The following is a 13,643-nucleotide window of genomic DNA, read 5'->3' on the forward strand; positions in this document are numbered from 1 at the left end:
GGCCGCGCTTGCTTGTTGACGTCGTTGACAGTTGGGCGCGTGGTGGGATGGCCGCGCTTGCTTGTTGATGTTGTTGGCAGTTGGGCGCATGGTGGGATGGCCACGCTTGCTTGTTGACGTCATCGTTGGCACTTGGGCACCCGGTGGGATGGCCGCGCTTGCTTGTTGACGTCGTTGGCACTTGGGCACCCGGTGGGATGGCCGCGCTTGCTTGTTGACGTCATCGTTGGCACTTGGGCACCCGGTGGGATGGCCGCGCTTGCTTGTTGACGTCATTGGCAGTTGGGTGCATGGTTGGATGGCCGTGCTTGCTTGTTGACGTCGTTGACAGTTGGGCGCGTGGTGGGATGGCCGCGCTTGCTTGTTGATGTTGTTGGCAGTTGGGCACCCAGTGGGATGGCCGCGCTTGCTTGTTGATGTCATTGGCAGTTGGGCGCACGGTGGGATGGCCGCGCTTGCTTGTTGACGTCATCGTTGGCAGTTGGGCACCCGGTGGGATGGCCGCGCTTGCTTGTTGATGTTGTTGGCAGTTGGGCACCCGGTGGGATGGCCACGCTTGCTTGTTGACGTCATCGTTGGCACTTGGGCACCCGGTGGGATGGCCGCGCTTGCTTGTTGACGTCATCGTTGGCACTTGGGCACCCGGTGGGATGGCCGCGCTTGCTTGTTGACGTCATCGTTGGCACTTGGGCACCCGGTGGGATGGCCGTGCTTGCTTGTTGACGTCGTTGGCAGTTGGGCACCTGGTGGGATGGCCGCGCTTTCTTTTCAACACCTGAATTTTCTGCAGATTGCACCGGCGATTGCTCCTTCATTCCAGTGACATTAGAGATAGACTGGTGACTACTGCCATCCACTGTAAGATCCAGGCACGAGAGCTTGTGAGTCGCCTGGTGGCCTCTGCTTCCACTCTCTGGTCTGTTGGGTGCAGCGTGAGGGGGACGAAATACCCAGGACTGTGGCTCCCCATAAATTCGTGAATCTGTGTTGTAATGGCGATTGGGAAAGAACTCTCCTAGGAGAATGCAGTTCTGCCTCTCATCGTGAGGTTATTTTAGCAACCTGATGTCGGTGGGGTAAAATTAACCAGCCTCAATGTTAAAGTGCTGGCTTTGCCAATGCCCTCCATTTTAAATAATCTTGGCACCCATCTATCTGTTGAACGGATTCCTTTATTTAATCCTTCATTTAAAAAGATTATTTAAAGAAAAACACATCCAGTTTCTACTTAGGTTTAAGCTGTTCCCGTATGCACCCAAGTTTCTTGCACCGTCTGTCTTAGTCTGTGCTGGAGGGCAGGATTAAGACTGCTTTGCCTTGTGTTCTCTGCCCCACACAGTGCTACAGTGAAGGCGTGCTATTTACCTGTCCTTTATGTGATTTGTAAACAAACCAAAGAAACCATTTTGGGTCTGGTACCCCGCCTTTTGACCAGGGCTCTCCTGTTTTCCCGGACAGGCCCGGCTTGCATTGTATCGCTGGTCCTGACGTCTACCCCTCAGACCACGTCCCCTCTTATTTTGCTCCAGAAAATATGATAAGCACCCTTGCTCGGAGAGTGTGGAACGAGTAAGAGATAATCTCCTAGTGGTTTACATTTGCCTGGTAATTTGTCATTTCATTTCCTATTCGTGTCCTTACCTTTGCACTAGCAAGATGCACAGATTGCCACTTGAGACCCAGTCTAGACAGTTTTTAGGTTCCTACTCTACGCTACGTATTTTCTTTTCTTTGTATTTTGATTGAGAGGTGGCTCTGGAGTCCCCTCCCCTCACAGTGTCTGGTGTAGTATTTTATATAAACAGGTGGATAATAAAATACAGCGGGATTAAATTTTAGCAGCACGTACCTGGTGCGTTTCCCATCTCCTCCTGTGAGAGCTTTCTGCCTTTTCCCCGCCTTTGCACAGATGGCTGGTACCCTTTCCTGGACCTGTAATTTTGACAAAACCTCAAAATAATGTTCCAGGAAGGTAAACCGAAGAGCACCAAAAGGGATGCGTCTATTCATGTGTGCGTGTGTGTGTGTGTGTGTGTGCGTGTGATATCCTTAAAAGGTATTTTACTGTATGGGAGTGACAAAATAGTCTGCTTATAGGTATAGGGGCGCTATCCTTTTCTTCATCCATCCTTGCCCTTTTGCCGATTTGAACTTCCATCTAGCCGTGAGATAAAAGCAGATGCTGAGTGAGTGAAAGATTTAGAAGGCCCATACGGCTGTGTCTAACCGTCAGCGGGGTCGGCGGCCAACCCTGAGGGGTGTCGTGTCTGGCTCTTCCATGGAGTGTAACGGAAATGAGCTCAGTTGTAGCTTCTTCGAGAGGCGCCTGTAGTTCTCCCTGTTTTCCCACCTGTCGTCGGGGCATGCAAGTAAGTGAAGGCGAGCCGTACTCTTGGAGGAAAAGTCTAATCGGTCAAAAAGCGCGTTTGCGAATGTTGGCACTTTAAGTGGGTTTGGAAGTTCCGTGCTTGGGACACAGCAGACGTCTCGGAGGTTTGCCGTTTCACGGCATCGCGAGAGGGGAGCACAGGGGTGGGTGGCGGACCGTCTTGCCAGCCGTGCCGAGGTAGATTGGGGCTCCCAGCGTAGATGGTGTTGGTGAGAAGTGTGTTCGTCTCAGTGACGATCGTGCCCTACGGAAAACTGGTGGGTTTCACTAAGCTGGGACCTGTGTGTGGACTGCGTGTAGACGCGTGCTCCTCAGTCTTTATTTCTGGTATTTTCTATCATCAACATTCCGTTGCAGCCTGCGTGTTATAATGACAGGGCAACAGCGCTGATCAGATACTGTTATTTTTGGAGCCTTTATAAACCGAGGATAATCAAGGGGCTCTGATTTTTTTTCTTCCTTTGTTGGTTGCCCTTAGGTGATCCTTCCTGCAGGATGCGTTAAGAGAAGAGGGACCCTTACTCGTTAGGCATGGAGAGCGGTTTGTCAGTTTCCAACATGCCAGACCCACTGTCTTCACCCTTGGAGAGACAGCAGAGCTCAGCGAACGGTAATGGAGGGCTCGACTCAGGTAGGAGTTTCTTTTCTGGATCTGTCTGACCCCTTTGATTTAGTGACCCGTGTCTCCCCGAAGATGTTCGGGGAACAGCGGGGCAGACGTTCCTAGGTCTCTCACGTTGCCCGCTGCTAGGATTTGCTGTCCTGTTCGTCAGCCTGCGGCCTCTTGAAAGTTAGTGCGAAATCAGTATTCCCGATGCTGGACAGAGAGGGGCAGGTGACACCGGAGTGACGGATCCCTTCAGAATCTCAGTGGGTAACCCCGTAAATGTCGACGTTACGTTCATGCCATTTCAGACGAGGTAGCAGGCCTTCCCTCCGCTGACTCATTGCACACGGTCTTACGGTGTGCCACGTGTGGGTGGTGGTTTTTGTTCCGGGGGAGGCGGGGCTGGGGGCTCCCCAGTCAACAGTGAAATGCTCCGACTCAGAAGAGGCAGCTCACTTTGGCTCAGAACCTCTGGACCGGAACCTGTCACGTGTGGGCACCACTGCAAGGGAGGTGAGAAAACCATCCTTGTCTCCCACGTGCCCAGAGAGGCAGGAGAGCGGGTCCGCCCCAGCTCTGGGTGTCCCCGCCTTCTCTCCCCTCTCCAGAACCTCAGCACGTCTCTCCGAGGACTCCCTAACGGGAAAGAAACTTAGGTCATGTGAGTGCGTGGTGAGGTCTGTCTCCCTCTAAGGAAACTAAAACCAGGGGGACAAAACAGAGGAGACTCATAAATACGGAGAACAAACTGAGGGTTACCGGAGGGGGTTGGGGGAGGGGGAATGGGCTACATGGGTAAGGGGCACCAGGGAATCTACTCCTGAAATCACTGTTGCACTAGATGCTAACTAATTTGGATGTAAATTTAAAAAAAAAATTTTTTTTAATGTTTATTTTTGAGACAGAGGGAGACAGAGTGTGAGTGGGGGAGGGGCAGAGAGACAGGGAGACACAGAATCTGAAACAGCCTCCAGGCTCTGAGCTGTCAGCACAGAACCCGATGTGGGGCTCGAACCCATGAACCGTGAGATCATGAACTGAGCCAAAGTCGGGCGCTTCACCGACTGAGCCACCCGGGTGCCCCATGGATGTAAATTTTAAAAATTAAAAAAATAAAATTAAAAAAAAAAAAGGAAACTAAAACCAAAGCACACCAAGCCAGTCTTTGATTGAATTTTAATATTTAATCAGTGAATTTATTAGAAAGCATGTTTTTCTAAATACTTACACAGGAATCCGTTTTAAAAAGACACTAGTGGTTTTTTTATTTTTGTTTTTTTTCAAAGGATTGCTGTATTTGCATTACAGCAGATTAAATAAGGGCAACTCAGCTGTCTGGATCCCGAACGTTTGCTGTGGTGAATTCATGTACAAAATGTTGATCCTGAATTCAGTGGGAGATTTGACCGTTATCCATAAAAGTCACGAAGTTCGTCTCCATATTTTGATGACCGCGGTCAATGACAGAATTACAGATTGCTTGGTATCATCGAATTGATTACCTTACATTTCTCAAGTTGTATCTTTATCTCCAAAAACCTGGAACCCCCCTGAAATTATTGCCTAAATATGTTGAAAGATGTTAGCGTCTCCTTCAGAATCAGCCCAGTCCTCCACCCCCACCCCTTGTGGTTTTTCTGTATGAAAGCCAGAGTGAGGAAACTTCCAGAGGCATAGTTGAGTCCTTGTCCCACAGCGGAAGTATGGAAATTCCTTCCTGAGGAAACTCCATCCTATAGGCTTGATGTTCTTTTTTTTTTTTTTTTAATGTTTATTTATTTTTGAGACAGAGAGAGACAGAGCATGAATGGGGGAGGGTCAGAGAGAGAGGGAGACACAGAATCGGAAACAGGCTCCAGGCTCTGAGCCATCAGCCCAGAGCCTGACTCGGGGCTCGAACTCACAGACCGCGAGATCATGACCTGAGCTGAAGTCGGACGCTCAACCGACTGAGCCACCCAGGCGCCCCAGACTTGATGTTCTTTAAGTACAAATACGCTTTTTAGAAAAGTCTGTCTTACGTTTCCTGAAAGGGGTTACTTTTCCACTTACGGTTCCCTGGGCTTTCACCGTGACTTCGTTGGATGCACATCTGATGTCTGTTCCCACGTCATTTCTAAAGGTGTGTTTTCAAACCTGTTTAAAAACCAACCGTGTGTTGGCTTTTCATTTTCTTGTAGCTGCAGTAGATCTCTCTAGCTGAAGTAGATTTTGAAACCCAGCGATAATAATAATACAGTGTCAGGAAAATCATTCGTCCTACGTTTCCTTTGGGGTGATTCCATGAAAGGGAAGCGCGAGATTCATTCTGTCATTGGCCGCGGTGTGCTTGGGCCGAGCCCATCACACGGCACTCACTGCATGGGGGCTTCCTTGCTCGTGTGCCATACGCGGCCTGAATTGTATAAGACGTCAAGATGTTTAAAACGAACAGTAGCTCTGGGGCGCCTGGGTGGTGCATTCGGTTAAGCGTCCCGACTCTTGACCTTGGCTCAGGTCATGATCTCACGGTTTCGTGAGTTCAAGCCCCACGTCGGGCTGTGCGCTGACAGCGTGAAGCCTGCTTGGGCTTCTCTCTCCTCCTCTGTCTCTCTCTCTGCCCCTCCCCTGCTCATGCACACTCTCTCCCTCTCAAAATAAATACCTAAACTTAAAAAAAAAAAGAAGTAAGAGTTCTGAGTGGCTCTGAATTATGTTAGCATTTGCAGATTGTGGTCCCAGAGGTTTTTTTTCCCCCTCGTATCTGGCCGATCTGTCCTTTCTCCTTGGGGTTCCCATAAGCTCTTATGCACGGGGGAGACTTACAGGTGGTGCCACAAAGGTGGACCCCTAAAGGAGAAATCAGTTTATGTATTTATTTTTTTTTATTTTTTGCATGTGTTGATTCTTTTTTTTGGGGGGGGAGAAATCAGTTTAAAGCATGGTCTAATAGAACTCTCTGTGGCGAGTAGAGGCCAACTTGGGGAAGAAACTCACGACTTCGACTGCTCAGAACCTACTCCGGTGTGAGTCGTCAGGAAGTGGATTTTCTCAAGCGGGGCCCCTCTGAGCTGTTGATACCTAAGACAGTTTCGGTGGTGGCCTCGTTGGAGGGTATCTGGTTTGGGCGTGACACGCTGGGGGTAGCACATCATTTTGGTGACAAGGCTCTTTTGCCCAGAGGCGTTACAGACGAGACTTGCGGATCAGAAGAACAGGAGAAGGCTCGTTCAGTGCTCCTCAGCTGGTTCTACGTTGACCTGGGACAGCTGGGGACGTGATCCTGAGTTCGAACTGTATGGCAGGCACTCACTTCGGGTCCTTCTGTACGTTGACTCAGTTTACCCTTCCATGACCCAGCGAAAGAGCTGCTTTCAGTATCCCCGTTTTAGAGAGGCCACTGGACCACAGGGAGAAGTCACTTGGCCCTTGTGTTGGAGCCAGGATTTCACCGCAGGCATCCTGAGGCTCCAGATACGGTGCTCGGTGACACTGGGCTGTCCCTGCGCTTCCGTGCAGGGGGAAGTCACCCTTGGTACATAAATGTGACGTGCGTACCCCCTCTCCACGCGCACACACTTTCTGGGGCGCCGGCACCACCCAGCTTCTTGTCTGCTGGCCCCTCTCCCCACATGTGATGTGACACATGCCTGTACCTCCCCAGCACGTGACTACCCGTAGGTGCCCACAGCTCCTCTCTGCCCGCGCGGCGGGGCCGAACCACAGAAGCGTCCGCCGGCTGCTCCCGGGGGTTTTGATTTCGTGTTTGCACGCCCGACGCCGAGTGGATGCCATTCCTCGTCCGGACCGTCCATCCCTCTGAACTGAGAACTCGAGCGCCAACCAGTGGACTCTGAATCTCACGAACAGCTTTGTCATCTTCCACGTTGCCTCTTTTCCTAAGGAAAGCTCCAAACAATACTCCGACTGGCACTCGAGTCCTGTAAATGAAACAGGCACAGTGTAAAAGTCCTCCTCCTTGCAGGAACACTGAGGACGTCAGCGGGATGAGCGCAGGGAGGTGAACCGAAGGGCCTCGCCAGCGGACGGAACGGACGGCATCGGCACGGGCTGCATAGAGAAGGTCGTGGACCAGAATTGGATTTCTGGAACTCCAGGCTTCTGCCGTGATAAAAGCAAGCAGAACAGCATGCTGGCGTGGTGATAAATAGACCCCTTGACGTTAGTTTTCCAGGCTGGCCAAATGTAATTTCCTGATGAGGTCTGTAGGTAAAGCGGTGTGTTGTGCATTTAGAACAGGCAGGCCTCAGAGTAAAGAGAATTAGGCTGGAAATGTGGGCTGGCTTTTTTTTTTTTTTTTTTTTTATTTTGGTGTTAGGAATACATTGAGTGGAGTCCCACAGGCTTTTCAACATTCTTATTAGAAAAATAGAGCTCTCTTACGCTGGGTGCTGGGAACAGGTGCTGTGTGACTCAATAATGTTCCCTGTTAAAAAAAAAAAAACAACAACAAAAAAGCGGGGTGCCTGCGTGGCTCAGTCGGTGAAGCGTCCGACTTCGGCTCAGGTCATGATCTCACGGTTTGTGAGTTTGAGCCCCGCGTCGGGCTCTGTGCTGACAGCTGAGAGCCTGGAGCCTGCTTTGGATTCTGTGTCTCCCTCTCTCTCTGCTCCTCCCCCACTCACACTCTGTCTCTCTCTCTCTCTTTCTCAAAAATGAATAAATATTAAAAAAATTAAAACAAAGAAAAGACCAAAAAACCCCTCTCTCTAGAATAGTTACTGTCCTTCCCAACCAAGCTGGGTGATTGGATAATTTTTATGTGTTTTCTTTCTTCTGAAAAAAATCTCTCTGGCCGCCTGGGTGGTCAGACGGGGGTGAGGACCTCTGTGCTCAGTGACTGTCCCTGCTTCCCTGGGGTCGTCCTGCAGCCGTGAACACAGCCCTCGGATTGGTGTTGGCCAGCTGAGTTTCATTCGTCCTGTGTGTCTATTTAATGTACTCTGTGGAACTATTTTTTATACCTTGTGATGGTGTGACCAGACTATCAACAGGTGAAATAGCAAAGACTTAATGCCTTCCTTTCTCTTCCCTTATTTATGAAGAACACCTAGCACATGAGAACGTGTTCTGTTAAGATTTTATTCACTTCAAATCTGCCGATTCTCCTTTATTTGGGTAGTTAGCAGTCAGGGACTTTTAATAGTCAGCCTTGCAAAGGCAGCCTTATTTCAGACAGTGAAATCAAAACCCAGGACTTGATTACCTCAAAAAAGGTGTGTGAGCCGTTCGTTCATTCCATTTTTCACCGTCAAGTGGCTTGCACCTCAACGATTAGTGTTCCTTTTCTGTTATGAAATAAATGTGTTGGTCGCGTAAGTAGCCTTCTGTTTTGCAGAACTGGATGGCCGCTAATGAGCATATGCCTGTTTTCTTTTAAGTTGTGAAATTTTCTTGGTGGCGTTTCATGGTCTGTTTTCATGACATCGTGGGGAAAAATGCTTCCCACTGGTGCCTTCGCAGAGGAGGGAGGTTGTCAGGGTTTCCCTGATAAAAAAATGTTTACGGGCTTAAGAGGTTTATGAATCAGCTGTAAATATTTGCTCTGGGTTTATGAGACCTCCGCTCATAAACAGCGTGTGTGTTTATCTGTTGCTCATTGAAACGTCTTTAGAGAATCGGCTGTTCGGGATGTGTGTGCCGGGGGGATGTGCCAGGAGTTACAGACTGGGAAAGACTTCTTGTAGGGGACCCTAACTTTGCTGTGTGATTTTATTGTCAAAACTACCAGTGCGGGACATAAAAGCCTTATTTTTTAAAATCCCATTCCAGATCTGACTTCTGGGTTCTTTTTAAAAGTATTTTCTCTGGGGGGTGCCTGGGTGGTTCAGTCGGTTGAGTGTTTGACTTCAGCTCAGGACATGATCTCACAGTTCGTGGGTTCCAGCCCCGCGTTGAGCTCTGAGCTGACAGCTCGGAGCCTGGAGCCTGCTTCCGATTCTGTGTCTCCCTCTCTCTCTGCCCCTCCCCCGCTCATGCTCTGTCTCTCTCTACCAAAAATGAATAAACGTTAAAAAAATTTTTTAAAAATTTAAAGTATTTTCTCTGGACTGCAGGGGGCAACAACTCTCCGAAGTGGTGTTCTTTTTTTTTTTTTCTTTCCCCCAAGTGTATTATTTTTGAGAGAGAGAGAGAGAGAGAGAGAGGGAGAGAGAATGGGGGGAGGGGCAGAGAGAGAGAGAGAGATGGGACAGAGGATCTGAAGCAGGCTCTGCACTATCAGCCCAAAACCCGCTGTGGGGCTTGAACTCACGAGCGGTGAGTTGGACGCCCAGCCGGCTGAGCCACCCAGACGCCCCTGAAGCATGTTTCTCAGGGGCTCACTTGGGAGTCACAGGGGGGACCTCTCCGTCTCTTGGGAACTTGAACGAGCACCCGAGGGAGCATGAAAGCATCTACGGCCTGTGTATCGCGGGAAGAGAAACACGGTTTGTGATGAATTAAGGTTCGGCGAGAACAAAATGTGGGGTAGGGTGTTCGCAGCCTAGGTGGGAGCTGTCTGAAGCAGGAAGCATTGCGGGGAGCCGCCCCAAAGCTGAGAAATGTGACCCACGGTCTCGCCCTCACGGCTGATTCCAAGTGACCCAGTCCCCAGATCCTTCCAGGCGCGGTGATGGGGCCCATCGGAGCTCTGTAGGCCCAGGCACCGGCTGCTGCGGGCAGCTCCTGGGGGCCCCATCTCCAGGCAGATGTTTCTGATGTCACAGAAGCAATCACCCCCCAGGAGGGCCCCTCCACCTTCGGGAGCTGTTCATTCACCCAGGGGCTCTGCCAGGACCTTCTGGATCTGAAGGCCCGAGACTGAGTTTTATGCCCACGTCTTCCCCTCGCTGTGTCCTCCTGCAGAAGGACTCCAGGGGCTCTGCGCCCTCTGTTCTCGCCGAGCCTGGCTGCTGCCTCCCGCCTTGCCGCATCGCCTGCGTCTTCCCGCCTCCTGGCTTCGCTCTGGAATGTTCTAATGCTCGCCAACACAGAAGCCGGCCCTGGAGTCCGCCTTGGACCCTCCCGGAGGAAGAACGGGTCGTGGTGGTGGAGTGGACGTGCCCCACGTGAGATCGGGCGGAAGGGTGACCAGGAAGGCACCCGGGAGGCGTTCCGGCTCGAAGGCAGACAGCCTGGGCCGGACTCCGGCCTCTGCGGCCAGACAGTTGCGTGGCCCCGGTGGCTCCCTCGCCTTGCGTGGCTCCCGACTTCTCTTCTGTGAGGTGGGGATGGTAGTAAGTCTGTCAGGGTTTCTTGAAAGGACGAGACGCGGTGATGCCCGCAGAGCAATGAGCAGAGAGCCGCCAGCCCAGGACGGCATGGCTCTTAGGACACTGCCGTGACCGTGTGGTGTCTCTGTGGGGCTCCGTGCGTGACCCACAGCTGGAGCGGGCTGAGCTGAGCTGGACAAGAAGGGGGTGCAGCAATTCCAGACCTGCTTTGCGACAAGTTAGCCGCCAAACAGGCACCTCGCCAGCCCCCCTGAGCATGTACGTGCCGAGCGGGGATGCCTCTGGCTGGTGCCTCAGGAAACAGACTTGGTAATCGATGCTTGCGGCCCTTTGGAGAGAAGAACGGTGGGTCAGACCACCCACTGGGTGACCCCCGCCACCCCCCGCCCCGAGGTACTTTCCAGAACATAACTGTGTCTCAGCAGTGTCTCTCGTTGGCTGGCGGCTAGAGGACCCACTGACTTTTTTCGGGGAGCATGTTTCCAGTGGAAGGACTTAAGTCCCTGGATGCAGCAGGATGTTGGGAGAACGACAAGGGAAAAAGGTTTGCTCTTCAGATGGCTTTTGTTTTCTCGGACGTTTAATTGCAAGCCACTTGACGGGGGTAGGATCTGCGGAGGCCGTGCTTAAGCAACTTTGATTTAGAAGACAAAACGCAAGGTAACTGCGTTTAGCCTCGCATCATCCGGCTTTACAAAAATTATCTTCTGTTGATTTCTGAGACGCGGCGGAGCCTCCCAGGGAAATGACTTTTCCTACTGATAACGAAAGAAACCTCTCGTGGAAAAAAAGGCAGCGATAGCCTGCAAGAACAAGGCTTCCTTTCTTAGAGTCCCTTGTTGTCGATCCGGGTGGCCTACCTGCCAGGATATACCACTTCTCCATCAGCGACGTGACCAAAAGCAGTGTTTATTCTTGGCCAGTGACATAGGCTTCTTGCCTGTAGAAGACACACAGGCTGAACATCCACACCCGTTGCTCGGTATTGCAAGAAAAGAGAATCTAAACTTTTGAAGCTCTTGCTTATCTGCATGTGTGGGTACCCCCGACTGCTCTGTGTTCCTTGTGATAGCCCTGCAGATAGGTGAAAGTAACGTTTACAGCTTATTAGTTCTTTCCATTTGAAACTACGCCATAATGTCGTTACCTGTGCTTCAAGAGGAGTGATCTGGTGCCTTTTGATGATAGAGATTGTATCTTACGCACAGTCTTCAATGCCTGGAGAATTGTTTGATTGACAGCTGGTCGGCTTCTGTCACTAACTTGCTAGGTGACCTCACATCCTGGAGCGATCCTTCTGGACCTCAAATAGTTTTTTCCTTGGAATCACGTCAGGGCTCGTGCTTCCTAATAAGGTCCCTTACAACACCAACAGTCTGTGCTGTCGTTTTATAACCTCTAGCTGTGGTAAGTGACCAGTGGTCACAGGTGTTCATCTGTACATTAAGGTGCCTCCTCAATGCCCAGTGGTTTCCTTTACCTGGTCCTCCGACCTCCCGGAAGCATGAAGTGCCCACAGTGACAGTGGCTAATTCCAAGTGAATACGCTAACACGCGGCAACTGTGCCCCGAAACAAATCTCATTTCGTTTGCCTGAGAGCACACTTAATTTTACCCTGGATTTTGCCGGGGTAGCTCACGTAGAATTTCTCCAGTGTTTCCTTTTCTTAGCCAACATTCTGCAGTCAGCACACGATGCCGTGCATGTAATAGTGTTCTCCTAACCCATTGAATTTGCTTGTCTCCTGCATCACGGATTTCCTGCTTTTCACTGAGGGCCGGCCGGTGCCGTTCCATTCTTCGCTCTGGTATTGATATTCTGACTTTATGTATTTATTTATTTTTTTGTCTTTTCAACAGAAGAAGGTTCAAGCCTGGAGGAAATTGGTTTTAACTGGGGAGAGTATCTGGAAGAAACGGGAGCCAGTGCGGCTCCTCACACGTCGTTCAAACATGTATGTAACACGCCTTCTCTTTCTGCATTTGGAGGGTGGGAGGGGCATCTGCAGGAAGATGCTGAACCTTGGGGAAGGAAAGGGAAATTGAGCCAGGATTTCTTAGAAATCAGGAGGAGATACGGACACATGTCTGTTTGCTTTTCGCAGAGAGCTGCGGGGAAGATGGGCCTTATCCTTGTACGTTATCTCTTCTGATAACGGGGGGCTGGGCCTGGGGAGGGGGAGCTCAGCGTGTACCTTATCCTTGTTCTGTACCCTAAACAGCCCGAGTAGACATGGCCCGAGACAGGAAAGATTGATTGATGCGAATAAAGAGCCAGCAAACTAGGCAAGTACACGTGATAAGTAATAGTATCTCAGGAGATGTAATGGCTGTGTATTCTCTTAGTTGGAAATGATATTTTTATTTTGACAGGACACCTAAAAGTCTTCTAGCCATTTGGGGGCAGAGGAGTGAAATTAGAGGAAATCCCCCGTAAATATTCAGGGCACATTTGTATCAAACCAAAAAATCATTTTCGCAGTAATATTCTTTGAGCAATGCAAATAGTGTGCCCAGCCGAGGGGAAGTCCCAGGAAGTAAAAGATCGAGGTTTTACCAGATTTTTGCTTATGGGTGAGATTTTTGGTAATATGCCATTAGCAAGGGAAAGACTGAATTTTCAGGACTGGAGTTCTGAGGCATTACAGTTTCTTTGCTGGAAATGAAAATTTAATTCCAAGAAACATTTTTTTTTTCCTTCTCACTGGGCTCTCCAGGGCAAAGATTCTTAGCCCGAGTGTGGTAAGCAAACTGGGGGCATATTTCCAGCCTGTTTTTGCTTTTGGCTGTTTTGCCCCTTCAGATTCTGGAATGACTCGGCTAGATCCCTTCAGGTGGTGTAGGAAAGAGGTACTGACCCACAAACTTTTTTCCTTCCTTTCTGGACCAGGAAGTTACCAATATCCCCCCACGCGGAGCCACTCTGTTCTCTTTAATCCTGTCATTTCTCCCACCTCCCCTTTAACCCCCGTGTACTCTCTTGGATGCACGTGTGCAGGGTTTAAAGGAAAAGTGGTGTGGACCCGTGGACAAGCTATGGATAATTCCATCATCGCTTAAGCAGCTGCTACTCACGGATATCAGATGTGTTTGTTAGCTTTCGAACATACGGCCCACCAACATAAGGCTCCAAAGCTTTCTTTTCAGGGGAGGGCTGGTAGATCCTAATGGACTGTAACCGTTAATTAAAAGAAAAAAAAGGAGACCCATTCTCTAAGGCCGTGCTATCCCCGCAGTGGCCGTTAGCCACACGGAGCTCCTGAGCACTTGAGACGTGTACCATCCAGACAGATGCTGTCGAGGTAGAACGCACACCAGATTTCGCAAGCTTCCTTGGGAAGGAAGAACGTAGAACAAGTCATCAACAGGTCTTCTGTGGATTATGAAGACCGTCTTGAAATGATGATGTTTGGGATATGCTGGGTCAAGTAAA

General features: G+C 50.2%; 1 protein-coding gene across 9 annotated transcripts in view; it reads left to right on the forward strand.

Moving 5' to 3' along the window:
• The window catches only part of SFMBT2 (Scm like with four mbt domains 2), a 231,323-nt gene that overhangs the window by 22,921 nt on the left and 194,759 nt on the right, over positions 1 to 13,643 (forward strand). For 6 of the 9 annotated variants that reach the window (XM_058681954.1, XM_058681953.1, XM_058681956.1 and 3 more), the window contains exons 2-3: positions 2,868 to 3,026; positions 12,074 to 12,165. In XM_058681954.1, coding sequence (XP_058537937.1) covers positions 2,921 to 3,026; positions 12,074 to 12,165 — 198 coding nt within the window. In that variant the 5' untranslated portion in view covers positions 2,868 to 2,920. Of the gene's footprint in view, positions 1 to 2,867; positions 3,027 to 12,070; positions 12,166 to 13,643 lie in introns of all 9 variants that reach the window. The other 3 variants (XM_058681957.1, XM_058681955.1, XM_058681959.1) reach the window with 3 other exon arrangements.

Source organism: Neofelis nebulosa, chromosome 8 (genome assembly GCF_028018385.1).
Source record: "Neofelis nebulosa isolate mNeoNeb1 chromosome 8, mNeoNeb1.pri, whole genome shotgun sequence".
NCBI lineage: Eukaryota > Metazoa > Chordata > Mammalia > Carnivora > Felidae > Neofelis > Neofelis nebulosa.